The 24,479-nt window shown below is 43.6% G+C and overlaps 1 protein-coding gene across 4 annotated transcripts in view; it reads right to left on the bottom strand.

The window, feature by feature from the left end:
• The window catches only part of NR3C2 (nuclear receptor subfamily 3 group C member 2), a 437,832-nt gene that overhangs the window by 20,206 nt on the left and 393,147 nt on the right, over window positions 1–24,479 (bottom strand). For all 4 annotated transcript variants that reach the window (XM_088827978.1, XM_088827979.1, XM_055405624.2 and 1 more), the window contains exon 8: window positions 24,082–24,239. In XM_088827978.1, the coding sequence (XP_088684104.1) occupies window positions 24,082–24,239 (158 nt within the window). The remainder of the gene's footprint in view (window positions 1–24,081; window positions 24,240–24,479) is intronic.

Below are 24,479 nucleotides of genomic sequence, written 5' to 3'. Positions count from 1 at the left end.
TGGGAAGACTTTATGGTGATAAATGCATATATTAAGAAGACAGATTTCAAATCAATAGCCTAACTTTACACTTCAAGAAAACAGGGGAAGAAAACAAAGTTCAGCAGAATGAAAGAAATGACAAAGATCACAATGGAAATAAATGAAACAGAGCTCAGAAAAACAGTAAGGAAAAAAACCCCAATGAAACTAAGAGCTAGTTTTTTGAAATAATAAACTGACAAACCTTTAGCTAGAGTTAAAAAAAAAAAAATCAGACTCAAAACCTGAAAGAGGAGACATTACAACTGATACTACAAAAATACAATGGATTATAAGAGACTACTGTGAAAAATAACACGCTAAATGAATGGGATAACCTGAAAGAGATGGATAAATTCCTAGACATACACAATCTAAATTAATCAATAACAGGTAAAGAGACTGAAACAGTAACCAAAAATCTCCAAATACAGACAACCCTGGACCAGATGGTTTCACTGGTAAGTTCTACCAAACATTTAAAGATTAATGCCAATCTTCCTCAAACTCTTCCTAAAAACTGAAGAAGAGGGAAGACTTCCAAATTCCTTTTGCCAGGCTAGCATTACTAACACGAAAGCCAAAGATACTATAAGAAAACAAAACTATGGACCAATATCCCTGATGAATATAGATGCAAAAATTCTCAGCAGAATATTAACAAATGGAATTCAACATAACAGTAAAAGGAGTGTCACAACGAATTGGGATTTATATCTGGGATTAAAGATAGTTCAACATACACAAATCAATAAATGTGGTCCGTCCATCCTAAGTCGCTTCCGTCAAGTCTGACTCTTTGTGAACCTATGGACTGTAGCCCACCAGGCTGCTCTGTCCATGGGATTGTCCAGGCAAGAATATTTGAGTGGGTTCCCATTTCCCTCTCCAGGGGATCTTCCAAACCCAGGGATCGAACCTACATCTCTTAAGTCTCCTGCACTGGCAGGTTCTTTGCTGAGAGTGCCACCTGGGAAGCCCCTAAATGTAGTACACTACATTCACAGAATTAAAACTTATATAATCATCTCAATAAATGCAGAAAAAGCATCTCATAAAATACAGCATCCCTTTGTTAGGTAGTTAGAATAGGAAAAAGGAGTCCAGAATGGCAGTGACCAAAAGACAAAGAAGGGAAAAGTCCATGAAAACAGAACTAGGGAAGGTCCAAGGACCGGAGCGAGGACCTCAGGTAAAACAAACAGCCCCCCTGGCTGGCCCAATTTACATAGCACAGACCCAGGGGGAGGAGAAAAACACATATAAAAAGAGGAGCCAAAATTGAGCTGGGGGCTTCTCTTCCCTTCGTGGCTCTTGGGTTGGCACGCCCTCACACCTCGAGGATGTATTTTCCTTTGCTTTCTAAATAAAACTGAACTATAACACAGAGGTGTAACACTGGTCCATCCGAAAAAATTACACAGGGCTGTAACGCTGGTCTGTCCATAGCTTCAAATTTTTGTTGCAATGAGGCAGAACCGAGGAAATTATGAACACCCCCGACACCTTCATGAGAAAACTCTCAACAAACTGGGTATGAAGGGAGCATACCTGAACAAAATAAAGGCCACATATGACAAACTCAGAGCTACTGTTATACTTAGTGAAGAAAGACTGAAAGTTCTTCTTCTATTACCAGGAGCAAGGCCAGAGTGCCCACTCTCACCCCTCTTAATCAGTATAGTACTAGAAATCCCATCCAGAACAATAGTTGCTGATGTTCAATTTCTAAGTCATGTGTGACTCTTTGTGGCCCCTGGACTGTAGCATTCCAGGTTCCCCTGTCCTTCACTATCTCCTGGATTGCTCAAATTCAGCTCCATTGACACCAAAAGTACAAGTAACAAAAGCAAAGTTCAACAAGTACAACTACATCAAGTAATAAAGCTTCTGCAGAGCAAAAGAAACAATCAAAAAATGAAAAGGCAAACTACAGGATAGGAGACAATATCTTCAAATCATATATAAGATAAGGGATTAATATCCAAAATATATTAAAAATTCATTACTCGATAATAAGCAGTTTAATTGAACAATGGGTAGAGGAACTGAATATAGTTTTTTTTTTTTCTAAAGAAGACATCCATATGGCCAAAGGTACATGAAAAAGATGTTCCATCTCACTAATCAGGGAAATGTAAATCAAAACCACAATGAGATACCAACTCCACTGATACCAGATAATGACACCTGCTAGTATGGTCACCAAGAAGAGAAGAGATATGTGTTAGTGAGGATGTGAAGAAAATGGGACCCTGCACACTGTTGTTGGTGGGAATGCAAAGTGGTTCAGCCACTACAGAAAACAGTACAGGGGTTCCTCAAAACATGAGAACTACTCTACAGTCCAGCAACCCACTCCTGGTTATGTAGCTGAAGGAAAGGAAAACGGGATATCAAAGAGATATATCCACTCTTGTGTTTACTAACCCAAGAGCCAACAGATGAATGGATGAAGGAGATGTGATACACACACGCACATCAGAGACATCTTTCAGCCATGAGAAAGAAGGAGATGTGCAGCAACTCTGATGGACTGCAAGGGCATTATGTTAGGTGAGATAAGCCAGAGAGAGACAAATACTGTATGATCTCATTTATACGTGGAATCTAAAAAAGCCAAACTCTTAAAAACAGAGATGAGAAGATTGGTTACCAGGGGGATGAGGGACTTCGACAACAGATGTTGTTTAAGGACATAAACTTGCAACCAGTAGGTAAGTCCCAGAGATCAGATGCACACCACAGTGATTACAGACAAGAATACTATTTTATAAAGTTGCTACTCAGTTTAAACTCACTATAAAGTTGATAGTCACTCGGTAGTGTCTGACTCTCTGCAACCCCATGGACTGCATGGATTGATTAGATCCTAACTGTTCCTACCACAAAAAAGAAATGATAATTATGTGACATGATAGAGGTGTTAGCTAATGCTATGGTGGTAATCATTTCACAATATATAAATGTATAAAAGCAGTATGTTGGACATCTTAAACTTTTACAATATTATATGTCAGTTATATCTCAATAAAAAAGTACTCGAATCCAATAACACATAAAAAAGATCATACACCATGAGCAAGTGGAATTCTTGCCAACTTCACAAGAATGTATCAATGTGATATGCCACATCAACAGATGACAAAACCACATGTTCATCTCAAAAGGTGCAGAAAAAGCATTTGAAAAAATTCAAGGATGTATTTATGATAAAAACTCTCACCCAAGTGGGTTTAGAAGGAAAATATACTCAAGACAATAAAATCTATTTATGACAAATCCACAGCCAATATAATACTCAGTGGTATTTGAAGGTAAAAGCCTTCATGCTAAAATCTGGAACAAGTCAAGGATGCCCACTATCATCTCTTCTATTCAACATAGTACTGGAAGTCCTAGACACAGCAATCAGAGAAGAAAAAGAAACAAAACGTATCCAAATTGGAAGGAAAGAGGTAAAATTGTCATATGAAGATGATAGGATATTATATATAGAAAACCCTTAGGGCTTCCCAGATTCCAAAAAAAAGTAGAGCTGATCAAAAAAATTAGCAAGGTAGTAGGATACATGATTAACATACAGAAACTTCTTTACACCAACAATAAAATATCATAAAGGGAATGTAAAAACAACAACTTTTAAAATCACTCCACCCAAAATAAATACTTAGAATAAACTTGACAAAGGACGTGAAAGACTTATACGCTGAGAACCATAAATGTGGTACAGGAAACTGAAGATGATTCAAAGAAATGGAAAGATATGCGATGCTCTTGATTTGGAAGAATTAATATTGTTAAAATGAACATATTACCCACAGCAATCTACAGATTTAATGTGATCCCGGACAAATTACCTATGACATTTTTCACAGAACTAGAATAATCCTAAAATTCATATGGAATCATAAAAGATCTAGAATTGCCAAAGGAATCCTGAAGAAAAAGAACAAAGTAAAGAGACATAACTCTCCCAGACTTCAGACAATACAACAAGGCTACAGTAATAAAAGAAAACATTGGACTGGCACAAAAACAAACATATGGATCAATGGTACAGAAGACAGAGTCCAGAAATAAACACACACCTTTGATGAATTAATCTTCAATGAAGGGAAAAATAGACAATGGGAAAAAGACAGGTTATTCACCAAGTGTATTTGGAAAAGTTGGACTGTTGGATATAAACCAATGAAGTTAGAACACACCCTCCCACCATACACACACACAAAAAACTCTAAATGGCTTAAGGGCTTAAACATAAGATCTGACACCATAAAACTCCTAAAAGAGATCATTGGCAAAACATTTTCTGAAATAAATCATACCATAGGGCGGTCTCCCAAGAAAACGGAAATAAAAACAAACAAGTGTGATCTAATGAAACTGACAAGATTTGCACAGCAAGTGAGACCATAAACACAATGAAAAGACAACTGACAGGACGGGAAAAAATATGTGCATGTGATGCAACTGGCAGAGTTTCATTCCCAAAACACACACGCAGCTCACACAGCTAAACAACAAAAAGCTAACAACCCAATCAAAAAAATGGGCAGAAGACCTAAAGACACATTTTCCAAAGACGAAATACAGACAGCCCTCAGGCGTAAGGAAAGCTGTTCAACATCTCTAATTATCAGAGAAATGCAAATCTAAACTACAATGAGGGCAGTTAGTACCTCCTCACACTGGTCAGAATGGCGATCACTGAAAAGTCTACAAATAACAAATGCTGGAGAGTGGGTGGAGAAAAGGGAACCCTCCTACACTACTAGTGGAAATGTAAGTTGGTGCAGCCACTGCTGAAAACAGTATGGAGGTTCCTCAGAAAATTAAAAACAGAATTACTGTATGATTCAGCAATCCCACTCCTGGGCATATATTCAGTGAAAACTAGAATTCAAAAAGATAAATAGACGCCTATGTTATAGCAGTACTATTCACAATAGCCAAGACATGAAAATAACCTAAATCTTCAACAGATGAATGGATCAGGAAGATATAGTACATATACACAATGGAATATTAGTCATAAAAAAGGACAAAATCATGTCATTTGCAGCAACATGGATGCAACTAGAGATTATCACACTAAATTAAATCAGAGAGAAAGACAAATACCATTATGATCACTTACATGTGGAATCTAAAATATGACACTAATGAACCTATGAAACAAAAACAGAGACACAGAGAACAGACTGATGGTTTCCAAAGGGGTGGGGGTTGGAATGGAGTTGGAAGTTGGGGTTAGCAGATGTAAACTTATATATATGTGTGTGTGTGTATAAATAAAATGGGTAAACAACATGGTTCTACTCTGTAGCACAGAGAATTCTATTTGATATTCTAAGATAAACCATCATAGAAAAGAATAAAAAAAGAATGTGTGTGTGTATATATATATAGCTGAATCACTCTGCTGTATAGCAGTAATAAACACACACTGTAAATCAACTATACTTAAAAAAAAAAACAAACGGGTATGGTCAGAAAAATATCTAGAAAGGCTATTTTTTAAACACGCACCAAAAGGCATTTCCTGGCCAGTTTAGAAGTGAATATACTGAGCATATCAACTAAATTCTCGGCCTACAGGAGGCATTTGGGGAACTTAGCAGGACGTTCTGGGGTTCTGAGTTACCACTGGCAGGAAAGCTCCCATCTGGAAGAGGGGTATCTGGATTCCCTATTTTAAAAAACTGCCTTCCTCTGCCAAGGGTCAGCCTGCCTGGACGCAGGCATCTGGGTTCAAGTGTGTCCCAGAAGCAGGAGATAAGCCTCTATGCCGTTGCTTGCTCATGTGAGCTCTGCCTGCAAATTCTAGGCAAGCGGACCCCCTGTGAGGGTGACTTCAGGCCAAATGGGCACCTCTGGCTCTGCTTCTAGGGGCCCAGCTGCCTGATGAGGGAGAGAGGCAGGGCTGTCCCGCGTGGCCTCAGAGGGCCAGCTTCTGAGTCTAGGCTGGTATAGGCTCGAGCAGCTGGGCCACACCAGGTGCCCAGGAATGGGCTGGCTGCGGGGGTCAGAAGCAGGTCATGAAAAGCCAAGGGCATTTCTGAGCACTTTCCACTGCCCCCATCCAATAGTATCTGACTGCTATCTAAGGCTACATCTGAATTCATTTCTCATCACTGTTTTTATAATAAATTCAACACCAGGCATCCATCTCTGGTCAGTGATGAATATTCAGTCTTCAAAATATGTTATTTGGATGCTGTACTAAAACAAGATGGGCTCAATTTCCTTCTGATTTTTTTTTTGTCCTTAAATTTATTTAATTTCCACCCTGTTTAACTTTCCTTGTATTACTAGCCTCGTTCTAGGTCGCGGCTCCGCCTTCTTGTGAATAAGGTCTATTGTACGTGTGAAAAACACAAAGAAAAATGACACAATGGAAAAGCAGAAAGTAGAGCTTAAAGATAAAGGGGTAATTAGAACATTGCTGAACAAAGGAAATCTAATGAAAGGGTTGTGTGTGAAATGCATTGGCATGTTACTGTATATAGAAGTACGAACTTTTGCTACTTTTGTTTTCAATATTTCCTAGATCCCTCTTGCAAATACAGGCTCCACGGAGCAGTGTAAAAATCTAAACCAATTCATATTTATAAGTTACCAACTTTAATATCTGGTTACGTCAAGGTGAAGCAGTTAAATCCTTATTTCAGTCTCTGAAAGCAAAGGATCGCTGAGTCACAAGAGGCAGACACCTCTGGCTAAGGAGCAAAGGCCTCTTCTAATCCAAATAGGGACTGTCCAGTAGCCACCAAGGTGGCTGAATTTATCCCTTTAATTCTATAAGGCCACCAAATGAATGAGGGGTCGGTAATTATGGCCTCCAGGGTACATCTGACCTAATAATGGTGTCTGTAAGAATTTTTCATTTTGTTTTTTATACTTTTAAACAGTTGGAAAAAAAAAACCCTAAAGAATATTTGGGACATGTGAAATTTATATGAGGAAGTTTTACTAGAACCCAGCCATGCTCCTTCATTTAGATATTATCTGTGGCTGACTAGCTGTGGCAAAGGCCACGGGACCCACAAAGCCTGTGGCATTTATTACCTGGTCCTTTATGGAAAAAAATCTGCCGGCTCTGGACTGGAAGGAGCACCAGGGATTCAGTAATGGCTCTGGGAGAACGGGCTTTGGTTGTTAGTTAAATAAATCCAGTATAAGATGTTTCCTGATTTCAGAAATATTAAAAGTGGGGAAAAAAGTCTGTGAATCAAGTGATATGGTTCTGGCTGGATCTGGTGTTCCAAGTATTATACAGATTCCCTAAGCCTTTAAGAAATACTTTAGGAAGAATCCTTGTCCATAAAGGGGCTAAACTAGGGAACTGAAGACATGGCCCAGCTTAAAGGATCCAGAATTTTTCATTCAAGTGGAGAGCTGCCATCACTCATGTCATGTGGGTTACACACATTTACAGCTGATTCTCATTGTTCTCAGTAGTTATACCCTGTAAAGTCACTGCCAGGAGAGAATCAGTGAATACAGACCCTTTGCTCCCAGGGATACAGGGGATCAGGTTCCCACGAGCTACTGGTCACAACATTCAACTACCAATACATAACCGTGTTTTATGTATGTCTGTGTGTGTGCACTCAATTGTATCCGACCCTTTGAGACCCCATGGACTGTAGCCCATCAGGCTCCTCTGTCCACGGGATTTCCAAGGCAAGAATACTGAAGTGGGTTGCCGTTTCCTTCTCCAGGGGATCTTCCCGACCCAGGGATCGAACTTTTGTCTCTTGCATCTCCTACAATAGCGGGTAGATTCTTTACCGCTGTGCCAGTTGGGAAGCCATATAACTGTTTAAAGACAACCTGTTCCATGTATATTGCTGATTCCCTGACATTGAACTCATGGTCAAGAGCATTATTATAACTCACACCTGAACAAAGCTTGGTGAACATACTTATCATCTCCATAAGGCATATCACAGACTCCTTGTACTGAGCTGCACAAGACAGTGTGTGAGCAGTACATCTAGGGGCAACTGTAGACAGCAAAATCACCAACCAAAATGCAAAAAAACAGTGGCATTAAACAGTCCACCCAAAGGACACTCACTCATGTACCAAGAGCTGAAATAAGAAGGCAGAATGTCACCTTGTTTGACCTTGTTGGGAGCATGCTCCTTGGGTGACCTGAAGTTTCCACTGCTCTGTGCATGTCTGTGAATGACTGTGAAAGTGCCCTGAGAATTACTGATTTGAGGGTTCAAAATATTTTTTAATTAGTAGGCAAATTCGTAAATACAGAATCTGCAACACTATACACTTTCTAGTCCCACGAACCATGACCTTCATAAATAAAAGTGATCCAATGGCATCCTCCCAGCTTTTATAATGATCTCAGGTTTTTTGTTTGTTTTACTCTTTGACCATGCCCATCAGCATGTGGGATCTTCGTTCCCTGACCAGGGATTGAACCTGCACTCCGTGCGTTGGAAGGCAAAGTCTTAACCACTGGACCACCAGTGAAAGTCACTCAATTATGTCCGACTCTCTGCGACCCCATGAATACTGAGTGGGTAGTCATTCTCTTCTCCAGGGGATCTTCCCAACCCAGGGATCCGTGAGAATCCATGTCTCTCACACTGCAGGCAGAGGTTCCTAAAATGATCTTAGTTTTAAGGTTCCTTTCCAGTGCATTTGTTTCCCTCATTCCCTTCAGTCCTCATACCCTGCTTTACTGAAGCTTTCTGCCTCTCTGACCCTGCTTCTTTCATAGACACACAGGCACAGTTCACCACAGGCTGCAAAATTCTCTTCACCCTCAGCATCTCCTCTGATCAACATGATCTTAAACAGATTCTATTATGCCCGGGACAGGCTGCACTGTTTGTGCGGCCAGTGCCAGAAAACATGGGGCCCCTTGTTCTAAGTTTGCTAAGAATTTCAAGATGGCAACAGTAAACCAGTAAGCTAAGCTGGAGGCCCTTTTTTTGTGTGAGGGCCCCCGGAGGGAGAGCGAAGCTACCAGGAGCTGTAGGGCTAAACCAGGTGCAGGGCTGGCTCTGTATTCATGTCCCCTGTGGGGGCTTCTCCTCCCTTCTTTCCTGCCTTCTGGGCCTGCCTCTCTCATGAACCAGGGAAAACCCACTTAATCACTCCTTGCCTTCTTTTCTCTATAAAAAGGGTAAAAAAAACTGAGTAAATATTACTATTATTCCCTTTTCACAGAGAAAGGAGTTAAGATGAGGTAATTAAGTTTAAATAGTAATATTTACACATCCTTGCCTCATGGAGTTATTAGAAGGATTTATAGACAAGACTGAGGAAGAAAGGCACTAGGTAAATCCCAGGCATTACAGAATTACTTTATATGTAAGAAGAGGGATTTAGGTCATCTAAGAGGGGGGGATTTATGGACACAGGTGTGAGACAATGACATAGATTTCCAAAAGCTTCCCTGGGTAGATTTCGGGTTAGGACAAGATTCCTGTATGTCAGAAGTGATTTTCTATGAGGACATTTTCCCAGACCCCCAGTGGCTCTTTCTAGCTGAGGTTTTCTTCCCTGAAAGCTTACCCTATAGCATCATGAATCTCATGGGGTCAGGTGGAAATGGAATGCACAATTCCCTTAACCTCTCTAAACAAGGCAAGGTCTGCACTTATCCCCAGCATTCCTATAGGATATTCTTCTCTTATGGAGTTTCAAAACTAGCTGTGAACAAGGTTGCATGTTCTGTGGGTATACTTAGGAAATGTATGAAATGAATAATGAAGACAAAGAAATGGTTATCATAAGAAAAGTGCTTTTCCCCCCTCTTGAAATAAACTGACATCAGACATAACCTTTAATTCTGCCAGTCAAGGATTAATAAGCAAACTACTGTCTGTTATCATTATAAATTTATAGGAGAAAGATTTCTGACACCAAGACAAAAAAACCCCCAAAACCCCATGGAATTGTAGAAAACATTTGCAAACAAGCTGTAACCAAGACTGCCTGGAGAAATATCAATAACCTCAGATATGCAGATGACACGACCCTTATGGCAGAAAGTATAAAAGAACTAAAGAGCCTCTTGATGAAAGTGAAAGAGGAGAGTGAAAAAGTTGGCTTAAAACTCAACATTCAGAAAACTAAGATCATAGCATCCGGTCCCAACACTTCATGGCAAATAGATGGAGAAACAATGAAAACAGCAAGAGACTATTTTCTTGGGCTCCAAAATCACTGCTGATGGTGACTGCAGCCAAGAAATTAAAAGACGGTTTCTCCTTGGAAGAAAAGCTATGACCAACCTAGAGAGCATAATAAAAAGCAGAGACATTACTTGGCCAACAAAGGTCTGTCTAGTCAAAGCTATGGTTTTTCCAGTAGTCATGTATGGATATGAGAGCTGGACCATAAAGAAAGCTGAGTGCTGAAAAACTGATGCTTTTGAACTGTGACATTGGAGAAGACTCTCTTTTTTTTGGGAGAAGACTCTTGAGAGTCCCTTGGATTGCAAGGAGATTCAACCAGTCCATCCTAAAGGAAATCAGTCCTGAATATTCATTGGAAGGACTGTTGCTGAAGCTGAAATTCCAACACTTTGGCCACTTGATGTGAAGAGCTGACTCATTTGAAAAGACCCTGATACTGGGAAAGATTGAAGGTGGGAGGAGAAGGGGACGCCAAAGGATGACATGGTAGGATGACATCACTGACTTGATGGACATGTGTTTGAGTAAGCTCCAGGAGTTAAGTGATGGATAGGAAAGCCTGGCGTGCTGCACTCCATGGGGTCACAAAGAGTTGACTGAACTGAACTGATGCACAATATATAAAGAATCCTACAACAGAAAAGCAACCAGTTTTTAAAAAATGGGTGAAAAAAAATGGGCGATTCACCAAAGAAGACATATAAATGACTAATATGCACATGGAAAGATGCTCAATATCATTAACCATTAGAGAAATGCAAACCAATACCACAATGAGATACTACTTGAAAACCTGTTAGGATGGCCACTATAAAAAAACAAAAACCCAACAAGTGCTGGTGAGGAAGTACAGAAGCTGGAACCCTGTGCCCAGTTAATGGGAAGATAAAAAACTGCATAACAGTGTGGCAATTCCTCAACATATTAAACACAGAACCATCATATGACTAGCAATTCTATTTCTAGGTCTATACCTCCAAAAGAGTATCAAAGAGATACTTGCACAGCCATGTGTATAGTGGCATTATGCATAATATCCAAGAGGTAAAGCAAGTCAAGGTGCCTATTGGTGGATGAGCGGACACAATATGGTTTATATACAGAGTAGATTATTATTTACCTTAAAAAGGAGACTCTTTTTTTTTTTAAAGGAGATTCTGACACATGCTACAATGTATGTGACAATGGAGGATATAATATTAATACTAAGTGAAATAAACCAGTCTCAAAAAGACAAAGACTTGTATGAGTCCACATAGGGAAGGGAAAAAGGAGTTAACAGGTAGACAGCTTTGGTTTCACAAGATGAAGAGTTCTGGAAATTGGCTGCACAACAAGGTGAATGTACTCAACACTACTCAGCCAAACAGAAATGGATAAAGCAGTAAGTTTTATGTTTGCGTATTTTACCACAATTTAAACAATAGGAATGACAAGCTCTTACAGTGAAGGTTTTGTCCTCATTTCTCTAAAGTCAAGTACAACGGCGTCCGAATGCTGCCAGGCGGCTGACCGGCAGTTGGTTAGCGCTTTCTGAAAGAGTCTACACTTAGCCACTGAGAACACTAAACATTTCACATCATTAAACTAACACATTCACATCGTTAAACCATTTCACACTATTTGGAAATAACCCACATTTTGCATTAAGTTCACCACAGAAAGCCATGAGCAAACACAAACGACCAGAGGAGATAAAGTTCTGTGACTGCAAGTGGAAATTAACTGTTATTATAATTTTGTTGAGATGTGAAAGTGATGGTGAGAAAGGATTCAGGACTAACCTTATGACAAAATCACAATTTGAAGCACAAGACCAGCTCCAAAGCAGCATGGATGCCTTAGATGCCAAATTCTCACAGGTGTATCTATAGCTCTTCAGGGCTGAACACGCACCCGTCCATCTACCCATCCACCTACCTGTCAGCCTGTCCATCATCTATGTGTATAAATAGTACACATGCTTGTATACGGTACATTATATATATATATGTACACGATACATAATAAAGCTTTCACTAATTCAAAATTACTCAGACATGGGTTGAGGTCCATAATTGTTTGCTTGGGGGCTTTTTATAAAGTTTGCTAAGCTACTATGATTTCTTCGCTGTATTGAAACACATAAACACAACCTTTGCAAGTTCTCTCAACCACGTTCAGAAATGCTTATCTTACATCCATGCCATCACATCACAGAAGGACTCAGAGTTCCGTCTTCTCAAAGCAGTTTTTATTAAAGCGCTTTACCGGATGTCACCTTGACCTTTTCCCGAGTTTCCTGTAGTCCCTGTTTGCTCTGTGGTTTCTGAGAGGTGAGTTACTGGAAACCTAGTTGAATCAATCAGCTGATCCTCACAATAACCTCCTTGTTGCTATGGCTACTGAACAGTTTTCACTGTTTGCTGACCGGCCCGTCGGCACCTTCTGCCCCACCTGCCGTGCTTGCACAGGGAGGGACACACGCTCTTCTGGCTCCTGTCGGTGTCTTTGCCTCCTTATCTCACTTCAGCAGCGGCTCCTGCCCAGACTCTCTGCAGGCGCCCTCCTGGTTTTGGTCCCTTGGTGGGTCTCTTCCTCGGGGTTCGGGTCTGTCCAGCACACAGCCACACTGATGCCTGGGCAGCTCCGCCGACCCCCGGGATGCATGGACAGCCACGCGCTGTGCCTCCCGAGGCTGCATCTCCACAGAGCCCTGAGCTCACCTGACATCTCTCCTGGGACTCCTCAACTCAGCACGTGCAAAACATGCCCCTCGCCTCTCCTCACTCAGCTCCTGCTCCGCATCTCCTCGCTTGGCGCCGCAGCCGCCCCACTACCAACCTACATCCAAATCCCGGGTCATCCTAGAGCCCTCCCTCCTCCCCTAGCCCCTCTGTCCTATCCACCACCAGGAATCGTCCGTTCTGCTACCTGCATATGCCCATGGTCGCCCTGCCCCTGCTCTGCCTTAGCGCCCAGCCTCCAGCTCTTCCCTGGCCCACCAGATCAGCATCCTTACTGGCCCTCTGTGTCTCCTCCAACAGACCCTCCAGGCCAGCACTGTCAATGCAGCCATCGGCCCTGCCCAAGGTGGTGGCTGCTGAGCCCGTGAAACGCGGGGCTCAATTTCAAGTTCTACTTACATGTCCGTAGCCACTTGTGGCCAGTGGTTACCAGACTGGAAGGAAGAGCTCTAGACTCTACAGATGTGCTTGAAATCCCTCCCAGGCTACCTCAAGGTGGGTCACAGATCTTTTCACGGTCCCCATCCTTAATCCTCTCTGCTCCTCTTGGATACAGTGAATTCTCTATTTCTCAGAATCACCACGTGCTGTCTCCCTTGGGATAGGAACTCCTTTGGCTTGGGTTAACTTCCCTCTGTCTGTTTGGCCAACAACCTCTTTGCCTCTGGGACTGAGCTTAGCAGTCGCTTCCCTAATCTCACGCCCTGGACCACCTCTACCCTGCCACTTCCCCTTCAGGACGCCTACCCTGACACACGTGGGCCTCGCCCGTTGACCTCAGGCACCCAGCAGGCCACATGCTAATGCCCAGTTTACTTGTCTCCTCTATTTCCTATCGGATTACACACCCTGCGGGCAGGGACTGAGTCCGCCTCGGCTGTTCTTATTTCCTCAGGACTAGCAGGGTCCCTTGCCCAGTGGAGGCTTCCATACACATGCCTACCTGCCAATTCCTTGACCTTGGTCTTGGCAAATAATTGTTTTGGATATGACACCAGAAGCACAAGTGACAGAAGCGAAGTTCAACAAGTATGACTATTCAAGCAAGAGCCTCCGGGAGCACCCAGAGGGGAGCTTGAATAAATATGACAGTGACCGCTGAGCACCGGCACCCTAAACCACGAACGTCACGAACAAAGGAGGTGCGACGACTCCCTGTGCATCTTTGGGGATGCACACCTTCCAGCCGTGCTTCGCAGCCCCAGCTGCCAGCACAGGAAACACACCCATCCCGAGGCCACCCAGACCTCTGCACGTCATACCCGAAGTCATCCTTTCCCTATTTATCCACAATATTGAAAAAAACCCAGAACATTCTGACCTATTTTATCCCGTTTCCCTCATTTTTATGTTTAAATATACATGATACATTTTCTTCAGTCATGCAAACATAAAATAATTTTCTTAGAGGAAAATAAGCACTCATTGGTACAATGCACCCAGGGCAACGCAGTCTGAACTCCACTGCACCCTTGAAACGAGAAATTTGTAAAGGCAAACTCAAAAATAGCACTGCAGAAAGAGACACCACGAACCATTAATAACTGTCCTGTTGGTTTCACCAAACAGACAAAGAATTAGCTCTGCCACGTCAATGCCTCAGTTAATTTGAAATCGTTACGTATGATGATTTCCTTTCCAGGAGGAGGAGGTCTGGGCCCCTCCCTGGTGCCCTGAATGATAAGGCTTTGCTCACTTCGCTGACTCTGGCATAAACAACCCTGCCTTTATTTAGACTCTTTCTTAGTCATGGTCTCGTCAAAGAAGAAGGCAGTGTAATATGGCTAACAACTGTAATAAGTGCTTGTTTCACCTGGGAGAGAGAATAAGGCTTTAAATCTCGATTGAGCTCTTAGATACACACACAGTGGGGGCTGGTGATGCTGTTGCCCGCACTTTAGCTTCTTACCACACACGTAGGATCAAACAGTCTCATTTCCTTGTCACCTGAACAAGGGGCAGACAGGGAGGTGTCTCCCCAGGAGCCAGGGGCAGTATGGCCAGGCTTCACTTACTAGCAGCATCCTGCACAAACCAGGCCAAGGGTTTTCCTTCAGCAATGTTGATCCTTCCTGATGGTGACCTCACAGCAATCCTCCCTTGTCTCCATCACCAACATCTTTCCTCTGGTCAGTGAGTCAGGAAGCATCCCTAGCACATTCGATGTGTTTTAGCAACACCAGCCTCCCCTGGGATAGGGTGGGATGCACAGAGCACTGCAGTAGTCATGAATGGATGTGAGAGCTGGACCATAAGGAAGGCTGAGAACAGATGCTTTCAAACGGTGGTGCTGGAGAAGACGCTTGAGAATCTCCTGGACAGCAAGGAGATCCAACCAGTCCATCCTAAAGGAAATCAACTCTGAATACTCATTGGAAGGACTGAAGCTGAAGCTCCAATACTTTGGCCACCTGAAGCCAGGAGCTGACTCATTGGAAAATGCCGGGAAAGATTGAAGGCAGGAGGAAAAGGGGATGACAGAGGATGAGATGGATGGATGGCATCACTGACTCAATGGACATGACTTCGAGCAAACTCTGGGAGATACTGAAGGATCAGGAAGCCTGGCGTGCTGCAGTCCATGGGACTGCAAAGAGTCAGACATGACTTAATGATTGAACAGTAACTACAGGGCACTGGGAACGGAAGCACCCTAGAAAGGCTTCTATGACCAAAGTCTATGGGATTCACCGCCGGATGACTGGCCCACAATGCAGAATGGCTTTTCCTGCCCATGTCCCTGCTGGGTCTTGCCAACTTTAGACTGTTACCCCCTTGAGGGCCCTGCCACATGCTTGTCTGTCTCTGTTTACAGTTAACTAAAACAGCCTGATGGATTTTTTTTTGGTGGTGCACAGACATGGTTTGGGGAAATGCAAACCCAATCTGGAAAAGTGTAAGCGAAACGATGAACATTTGTTTGGTGCGTGTTACCTTGTGGCTGTGTTATTTCACATGCTTCAGAAATTCCCTTATAGTAAGATGGGTATTATTCCCATTTTATAACTGAAGAAACTGAGGACCAAAAAGTGTAAGCGGAGTGCTCAAAAGAAACACTGGTGGAGCAGCAGAGGCCATGCTCTATTCTTGTCCCCAGGGGTCATCATTTTGTGGCAGACTCCTATGTGAGCCTCAGAACTTTTCTGGAGGGGACACTGACGGCGAATATGTGAAGCAGAACCAGACAGAAAAGTGGCAGACAGTTCCCATGGTGGATACAGCAGGCTGAGGGCGGGCATGCTTCAGTGTGCGGGAAGCAGCAGATCTGCATTGCTCTCGATTCCACCTCGGGCGCAGTCACGATGGAAATCGCCCCTGTCACTGCCTGACATGAAAGCACCCGCTCATTAAAGGAGCAATGGGGGGGTCTCAAAATAATTTAATCCACACGGCTGCTTGCAGCAGTCTCTTTCGTTGATGATCATGAAACTAACACTCTCTCCACATAAAGAAGGGAGTCTCCCCGCGTGCACATGGGGCGGGTCCTGTATCGCTGTGTCTGCTCCCATCATGCCCACCTCCCCCGTGCAGAAGAGAAGCTTAGCTCTGAGAGCCACCTGGGCTGTACAGCCTTCCTTCTGCCACCACAGAAAGCAGTCACAGAGGGAGAGGACCTTCTGGTCCCACCCAGGGACTCGCCAGTGCCCGCCCTGGCAATGGGTAGGTTCTTAGCCCGGTTTACTGTTTAATGATCATTAGCAGAAATGAAAACCTCCCCTCCGCCCTGAAACCAGCTCAGCCTACGGTGAAGCAGACCCTACATGTGGTTTTAGGAACTGCTAAACATACATGATGTTTTAGTATAACACCAGGTTCCCTGCCTTGAGATGCAACCCCGTGCCTCACAAAACGATGCATTCCAGAAGCTGCCAGGGAAGAGCCAAATGAGACTGAAGCGCCAGAGAGCAGTGCAGCTGCTGTTCGCAGTACTCCTCCTGCTCATTCTCTGAGCTCTGGAGACTCAGCCCAGCCTGAAGCCCTCCTGCATCGAGTGGGTGGTATGGGGTGCACGAGACAGTCAAAGAGGGTTCCAGCTGCCACTGGCTCCCTAGGGACCCTGAGAAGTCACTCTCTGGACCTCTGCCTCATCTTCCACGAAATAAAGGTTCTCTGAGACACCCCCTACTCCACTTCCAGAAGTCTTCCATGACCCCTGCCCAGCACGACTGGCTCCTAGACCTATCGAACAAGGTTTTCCAGCAACTCAGAGTAAACATCCATGAGCACACAATGCCCAGTGTGCTAACATCTGCAGAACTCCCAGCCCCTGCCCTGTACGCTGCTGTTAGGTGGTCCTGAGCACACGGAAAGCTCCCCTCGGCCAGGTTTGAGTCTCTCCCTCCAGTGCACTGCCTGACGCTTTTAGACGCTAATGTATTTGTTGAATCAGATGAACCCCTTCCTCTATCACAGCAAGTGGGAATCCTAAGGACAGGAATGGGAATAGTGAGAATAATGCCCATCTTATAGGGAGTTTTTAGAAGGGCATGAAATGCACAGGTACTGAGGCATCTGAACAGATGTTCACCCCTCCGCTTCCCCTTTTGAACAGGACGCTCTACCTTAAGAGCAAGGGGCTCACAGACACGTGAATGAATGAGCAGTGTGTGTGCTCTCAAAGATCGCAATGTCCATAGTTACCTTCTGCCCTGTGGTATGTTCTAGTTGCCTCTTTTAAACTCTAAGCAGTTTGAGGGGTAGGTTGGTGTCCTATAGTTATTTTGTATTCTCTGTAGTCACAATTTGCTAGGCATGAGGCAATATGTTATGTACATGGAAATAAAGTCAATTACAATAGTATGACCTTGATATTACTTAACAGAGAAAGGGCAACATTTTTGCTTCTAAGAAATACTATTAATATCATCCTTTAATGTTTACTAGCTGTTCTACACCCTGATCATAGCAAAAATAGGCCTCAATCTCCATGAATGAATAGAAGTTACCAATAAATTCATGAGAAACGTACCTTCTTCACGAATAGGAAATTAACTGCCAATCCTAGCAATACTTAGAAAGAGGCTGTGTGTACCGAGTTGCTCAGCCATGTCACTCAGTCCTGTCCAACTCTTTGCGACCCATGGACTGTAGTCAACCAGGCTCCTCTGTCCATGGGATTTTGCAGGCAAGAACACTGGAGTAGGTTGCCATTTCCAGTATGCCTCCAGGTGATCTTCCAAACCCAGGGATCGAACCCGCATCTCCTCTGTCTCCTGCATTGCAGGAGATCTTTACCTGCTGAGCCATCAGGGAAGAAAGTGGCTGCTGCTGCTGCTGCTAAGTCACTTCAGTCGTGTCCAACTCTGTGTGACCCCATAGACGGAAGCCCACCAGGCTTCCCTGTCCCTGGGGTTCTCCAGGCAAGAATACTGGAGTGGGTTGCCATTTCCTTTTCCAATGTGTGAAAGTGAAAAGTGAAAGTGAAGTCGCTCAGTCGTGTCCGACCCTTAGCTAGTAATTCTCAATTCTCTCTGGAAGAATAAGGAATCTGTATGCTTTACATATAACACCCATTTAGAATGCAAAAACACACCCATCCCTAGAAGCCTGGCCACAACTGCTTTCTTTGAAACTATTTTTGGACGGAGACTGGTGTTCAGAGGGCTTGTGATTCATTCAAGTTGCTGACCAGTTCAAATACTTGACCGCCAACCTGATCTTTCAGACACCATTCCTTCGCTCACCCTGGCCCTGTTCTGCCAACACGTGTGCGCCATGTGGGAGGAAACCATATGTCCCGAGAATTGTGCACATGTGTCCCCAGATCTGTAGATGTGTGTCCCAAGGCCGGGCATACTAGGCATGCTGTTTAAACAGAACTTGGATCTATAGGCACAAGGTTCTTGTTTGTGTGACTCTCAGGAACACATGCTTTTTTTCCACAAAGTGACCAGAACGAGGCTCTGAGTACAGAGCCAGTCCTCCTGTAGCTCTTTGTTCCCTGGAAGAATATCCCACAAATGCTGACTCACTAATTTACTCTAATGAAAAAGCTGTAGGCAGTCTCAAGTCTGAGTAAGCGTGAATGTTAGAAAGGTCCCTCCAGACTTACAATGCATTTTTCAATGTTCTGTCTGGGATGGGAATATATTAATAAATAGAGCGTTGAAGATGCTTCTGTTAAGCTACTTCCAAGGGCAAACATTTCTGACTGTATAAAATGAAAGGTTTCAGACTTAAAGTGATTCCAATAATTCCCCAAAGAATGTTCTCCTCCCAGCAAAAGTGGAGTCAGGTGGATTAGATCTACCCTTCCACCAAAAACAACACAAAAATTATTTTTGAGATACTACATATCAGTCAATGAAGGACAATGACCTCTAGAACAAAACAGAAAAGCTTTGTGATGTTGGCATAGACAAGGAATTCTTAGCTACAACACCAAAAACATGATTCATGACAGAAAAAATAATCAACTGAACTTTCTTAGAACTGAAAATCCCTGCTCTTCAAAAGACATTGATAAGAGAATGAAAAGATAAGCCACAGAGAGAAAATACTTGCAAGTTATATGTCTTATAAAGGAATTGTATCCAGAATATACAAAGAGCTCTCAAAACTCGACAATCCAATTACAAGCAAACAGCCTAGTTTTTAAAAATGAGGAACAGTTGGACAGATATTTCAGCAGAGAGGACACAGAAATGGTAAAGAAGCATAAGAAAAGACCACTAACCATGAGGGAAATGCAAATTAAAACCACAGGGAGACTCTGGGGCTTCCTTGGTGGCTCAGACAATAAAGAGTCTGCTGCAATGCAGGAGACTCAGGGTTTGATCTCTCGGGTCAGAAGATCCCTGGAGAAGGAAACGGTTACCCGCTCCAGTATTCCTGCCTGGGAAACCCCACGGACAGAGGAGCCTGGCGGGCTACAGTCCATGGGGTCGCAAAGAGGTGGACACGACTGAGTGACTAAACCAACCACTATCGTTATCTTCTCAACAACTCCATCCTGGAATAGAAAACTGTAACCCACTGAAGGATTCTTGCCCGGAAAATTCCGTGGACAGAGGAGCCTGGAGGGCTACAGTCACAAAGACGGGTCTGAAAGAGTCAGACACATGACTGAGCGGCTGACACTCACTCTCCAGGGAGACATCACCGTACAGCTATTAGAATGGCTAAAACTAAAAAGACTAATGACACTGTGTGTCAGCAAGGACGTGGAGCAATCTGTACCCACACACACTTCGTGAGGGAATGCACAACTGCAGCCACATTGGAGAATTGTTACACACCTACCATATGACCCGGGTCTTCCACGGACGCTAGTTATCCACTCAAGAAGAAGAAAGCTGTGTCCATATACAGACATACGCATGATGTACAACTTCGTGCACGTGCTTGGTCACTCAGTCGGGTCTGACTCTTTGAAACCCCGTGGACTGTAGCCTGCCACGCTCCTTTGTCCATGGGGATTTTCCAGGCAAGAATACTGGAGTGGGTTGCCACACCCTCCTCCAGGGGGATCTTCCTAACCCAGGGATCGAACCCAGGTCTCCTGCATTGCAGGAGGATTCTTTACTGTCTGAGCCACCAGGGAAGCTCGAGAATACTGGAGTGGGTAGCCTATCCCTTCTTCAGGGGATCTTCCCAACCCAGGGATCGAACCGGGGTCTCCTGCATTGCAGGCGGATTCTTTACCAGCTGAGCTACCAAGGAAGCCCACCTTTCTCTGAAATTGTCCTAAATAGGAAACAATCTAAATGTCCATCAATGGGTGACAGGACCACCAAACTGTGGAATATCTTCACAATGGGAGGTCAGTCAGCAGTAAGTAGGAATGAAGCACTGCTGTATGGTAACAGCATGGATGAATCCCCAATAATTATGTCAAGTGAAGGAAGCCAGATACAACAGACTACAGACTATAATACTGTATAACTCCGTGTATATGAAACACTAACATTTATCAACCAATCTCCATTGCCGGAGAGCGATCCAGAAAGCAACTGGGGAGGAGGAGGCAGCAGGACAGGTGATGGATAAACAACAGAGTCCACTGTATAGCACAGGGAACTGTATTCAATAGTCTGAGAAAAGATAATGGAGAAGAATATATACATGGATAACTGAAGCACTTTGCTGTAGAGCAGAAATCAACAACGGTGTAAATCAAGTATCCTTCAATTTTTAAAACAGGCACAAGAAAACTTCTGGAGTGATGGGTATGTCTGCTGTCTTGATTTCAATAACTGTTTCATGGGTGTATACATGTGTCAAACATCCCAAATGGTACGCTTTAATGGTTCGGCTTATTTTGTATCAATTTCACTGTAATAAAAAATACTAAAACCATATGCATAGGAAGGACTGATGCCAAAGTTCCATTATTTTGGTCACCTGATATGGAGAGCCGATTCACTGGAAAAGATCTTGATGCTGAGAAGGCAAAAGGAAAAAGGAGTAGCAGAGGATAAGATGGTTAGGTAGCATCACCGACTCAAAGGTCATGAATTTGAGCAAACTCAGAGGCAGTGAAGGACAGAGGAGCCTGGCATGCCGCAGTCCACGGGGTGGCAAAGAGTCAGATGTGACTTAGCGACTGAACAACAAGACGTTGATCTGCTTTGGGGGGATCTGGCAGAAAACCATCATTTATGATTTAGACATTTGGCAATTGCTTACTGAGTAGCCGCTGGCAATCAGCTCACTGAGCTGGTGCTAAAAATGAGCCAGCAGAGGACAGTTTGACACCTTGGCTACTGGTGTGGCCTCTGAGGGCTTTCACCATCCCCCTGTGCACTGAGATTCCCAAAGGCATTGAGATTCCTTAAGGCTGTAGATAAACAAGTTTTAACTTCCGTTGTTGAGTCTCATTATATGCAAATTGCTTTAAAGTGTATCATCTTTTTCATGAGATTACATGATGCCAATTACACACTCATTTTACAAATGCACTTGTGCCTGCCCAATCATTTGCACGAATAACATAATTCATCAAGAAAGAATCACACCTTCTGCTCCCCGGCCCCCTGCTCCCAGCCCAGGTCTGTTAGGAGAAACAATGCCTGAAACTGCCCACCCTGGCAAGCCACCACAGTAACTATTTGCATGAGTTACTATGTAACTCATAGTACTATGTAACTCCTGTTGTACTTCATGTACAACAGGAGGTCCAGTTAAGGAACATGGAACTAATAAGCCACCACCAACTGGAAGTGTTTGGGAAAGGTCAAAAGGAGATGCCGCACATCCTAACAACCTTCCAGAATCCTCCTTGCTGGAATCCATCTTGGCTGAATGAGGTGCACGCCACCAGGAAGGACCCTGAGTCAGAATAAAGAATAACTGGCCAGAGACAATCTGGGAACTAACCCCATTACTATAAAACCCCAGACTTCGAGCAACGTGGCAGAGCAGTCCTCCTGGGTTCCCTTACCCTCCTGCTCTCCACCCAGGCGCCCCTTCCCAATAAAGTCTCTGGCTTTGTCAGCATGTGTATCTTTGGATAATTCATTTCTGAGTGTCAGACAAGAGCGCACTCTCGATCCTGGAAGGAAGGAAGGAAGGGTTAGTTGCTCAGTCGTGCCCGACTCTTTGCAACCCCGTAGGCTGCAGCCCACCAGGCTCCTCTGTCCATGAGATTTTCTAGGCAAGGATACTGGAGTGGGTTGCCATTTCCTTCTCCAGGGGATCTTCCCAACCCAGGGACTGAACCCAGGTCTCCTGCATTGCAGGCAGATTCTTTAGTGACTGAGCTACAAGGGAAGCCCCTCGATCCTGGAAGGGGTCCCCCTTTCTGCAACAGCTCCACTAAGAAAGACTTTCAACAAATCCAATAGCAGAGAGTACCAGTGCTCCTGAGTCTCGGGTGGATTATCCTGCCTCATGCTCTACTTTCCTTTCCTTCCTTTTGTGAGAGTTGTGGAGAGCCTTGTTGGCTGTGTTCCCCAAAGTCTTGAAGTCCATCATTTATTATCCCTGAGATTTTCCATTAAGTCATGCTTTGAGGCCACTGATAACTAGCCCAACTATCTACCACTGACTTAACCTTGTGGGAATTTGACTCTTATCATGTGAAATGTTCAGAGAAAGTAAAGGCCAGTGTGATATGCACTGAGTCTTCAGTGTAAAAACCCTGGAAAGCAACATTCTTTTATCAACCAACCCCAAAAGACATACCATTCCAGTGGCATATACAAATCTCTAAAGGATGAACCATTATTTCAGTAACAACACAGTTATAATACTGGTCATCAAGCCTGTCAACATTGTCCTCAGCGACACAGAAATAGTTGAAAAAGGATTTCTTATCCAAATCACATGGGCTGAATCTGGGCAATAAATGTTCCAAAAGAAAGCAAATATAAAAACGTTAAATTAGCCTGACCGTGTACAACTTTTTTTGAACCAGAACTGAAGAAACTGCTTGCAAAATGAAATGAGAAGCACATTTTAAATGGCATGACAAACCACGTTATCCGAATCAGTGTTTTGTAGAAAGTGTGAACACGTTGACTACATCTGTAATTCAGTAAATTAGAAACAAGCTCAAGAGTTTACTTTCCATATTTACACAAGACAAGAAAGGTGACTCCTATGAAGAACAGTGAATAGAAGATTCCGAATCTGGCAGAGAATGCGATGATCCCAGCTGGCCCTGGACCACTAATAATGTTTTTGAAAGATTGGGTTATTAGATGAACAGTTGTAGAAGATGGACATTATTTATGCAGTGCTAAAGCAAACATTCCCATTAACCAAACATTTCCTAAATTGCCAGCAGAAATGAGAAACTTGACCGGACACCTGTAGCAAATCTGAGCCCTTTCTCTGGCCCTGAGCTCAGGGTTTTGCCACGATGGCACACCTTTCTCTTACGCTCTGCTCGGGAGGGGAAAGAGCCACACCTTTCACTTTAAATAAAGTTTGTCTCAAAGGGATTCTGAAAAAAATAATTTTCTTCCTAATCAGTTTTTTTTTAATTAAAAATGTTGGGATCCTAGTCCCCTGGCCAGGGATGGAACTGTATTGAAGTACACAGTCTTAATCACTGATGGAAGGGGAAGTCCCCTAATCAGTTTTTTAACCTCTCGCTGCCTCCTGTGGATAATACACCCCTGTTATTCCCAAAGCCTCAAGAACTTTCTCAGCTCTCCGGTTTCTCTGGGTCCACAGTGTGTGGCTGACAGACGCCAAGAGGCTCTACTTACGTCATGCATGGAGTCCAGAAGCTTGGTCAGCTGGTAGAACCTCTGCCAGCTCTGCCCAGAATTGCTGGGACACTTCGTCACCATCTTTCTCAGCTCCTTGATGTAATTTGTCCGCATTTCTTCAAACGCAGCCTGGCTTTTGAGGCCATCCTTTGGAACTGTGGTGAAGGAATATAGACATGTAAGTTCTCAAAATGGAAAACAGCTTCAGCATCTTCGTGGTTAAGTGGCTTAGGCTATTTTGAGGTCATGAGGCTCACACTTTGAGACTGACACTGCATCTTGCTTATTGCATTTATGAATAAATGTGTGTGTGCTCAGTTGTGTCTGACTCTGTGTGACCCCACAGACTGCAGCCTGCCAGGCTCCTCTTCCTTTGTCCATGGGATTTTTCCAGC

This window comes from Moschus berezovskii, chromosome 19 (assembly GCF_049115385.1).
Source record: "Moschus berezovskii isolate FMDL1 chromosome 19, NW_MosBer_1.0, whole genome shotgun sequence".
In the NCBI taxonomy this organism is placed as follows: Eukaryota; Metazoa; Chordata; class Mammalia; order Artiodactyla; family Moschidae; genus Moschus; species Moschus berezovskii.
Note: the sequence above shows the minus strand (reverse complement) of the source record. Positions and strands in the feature narration are given on the sequence as shown.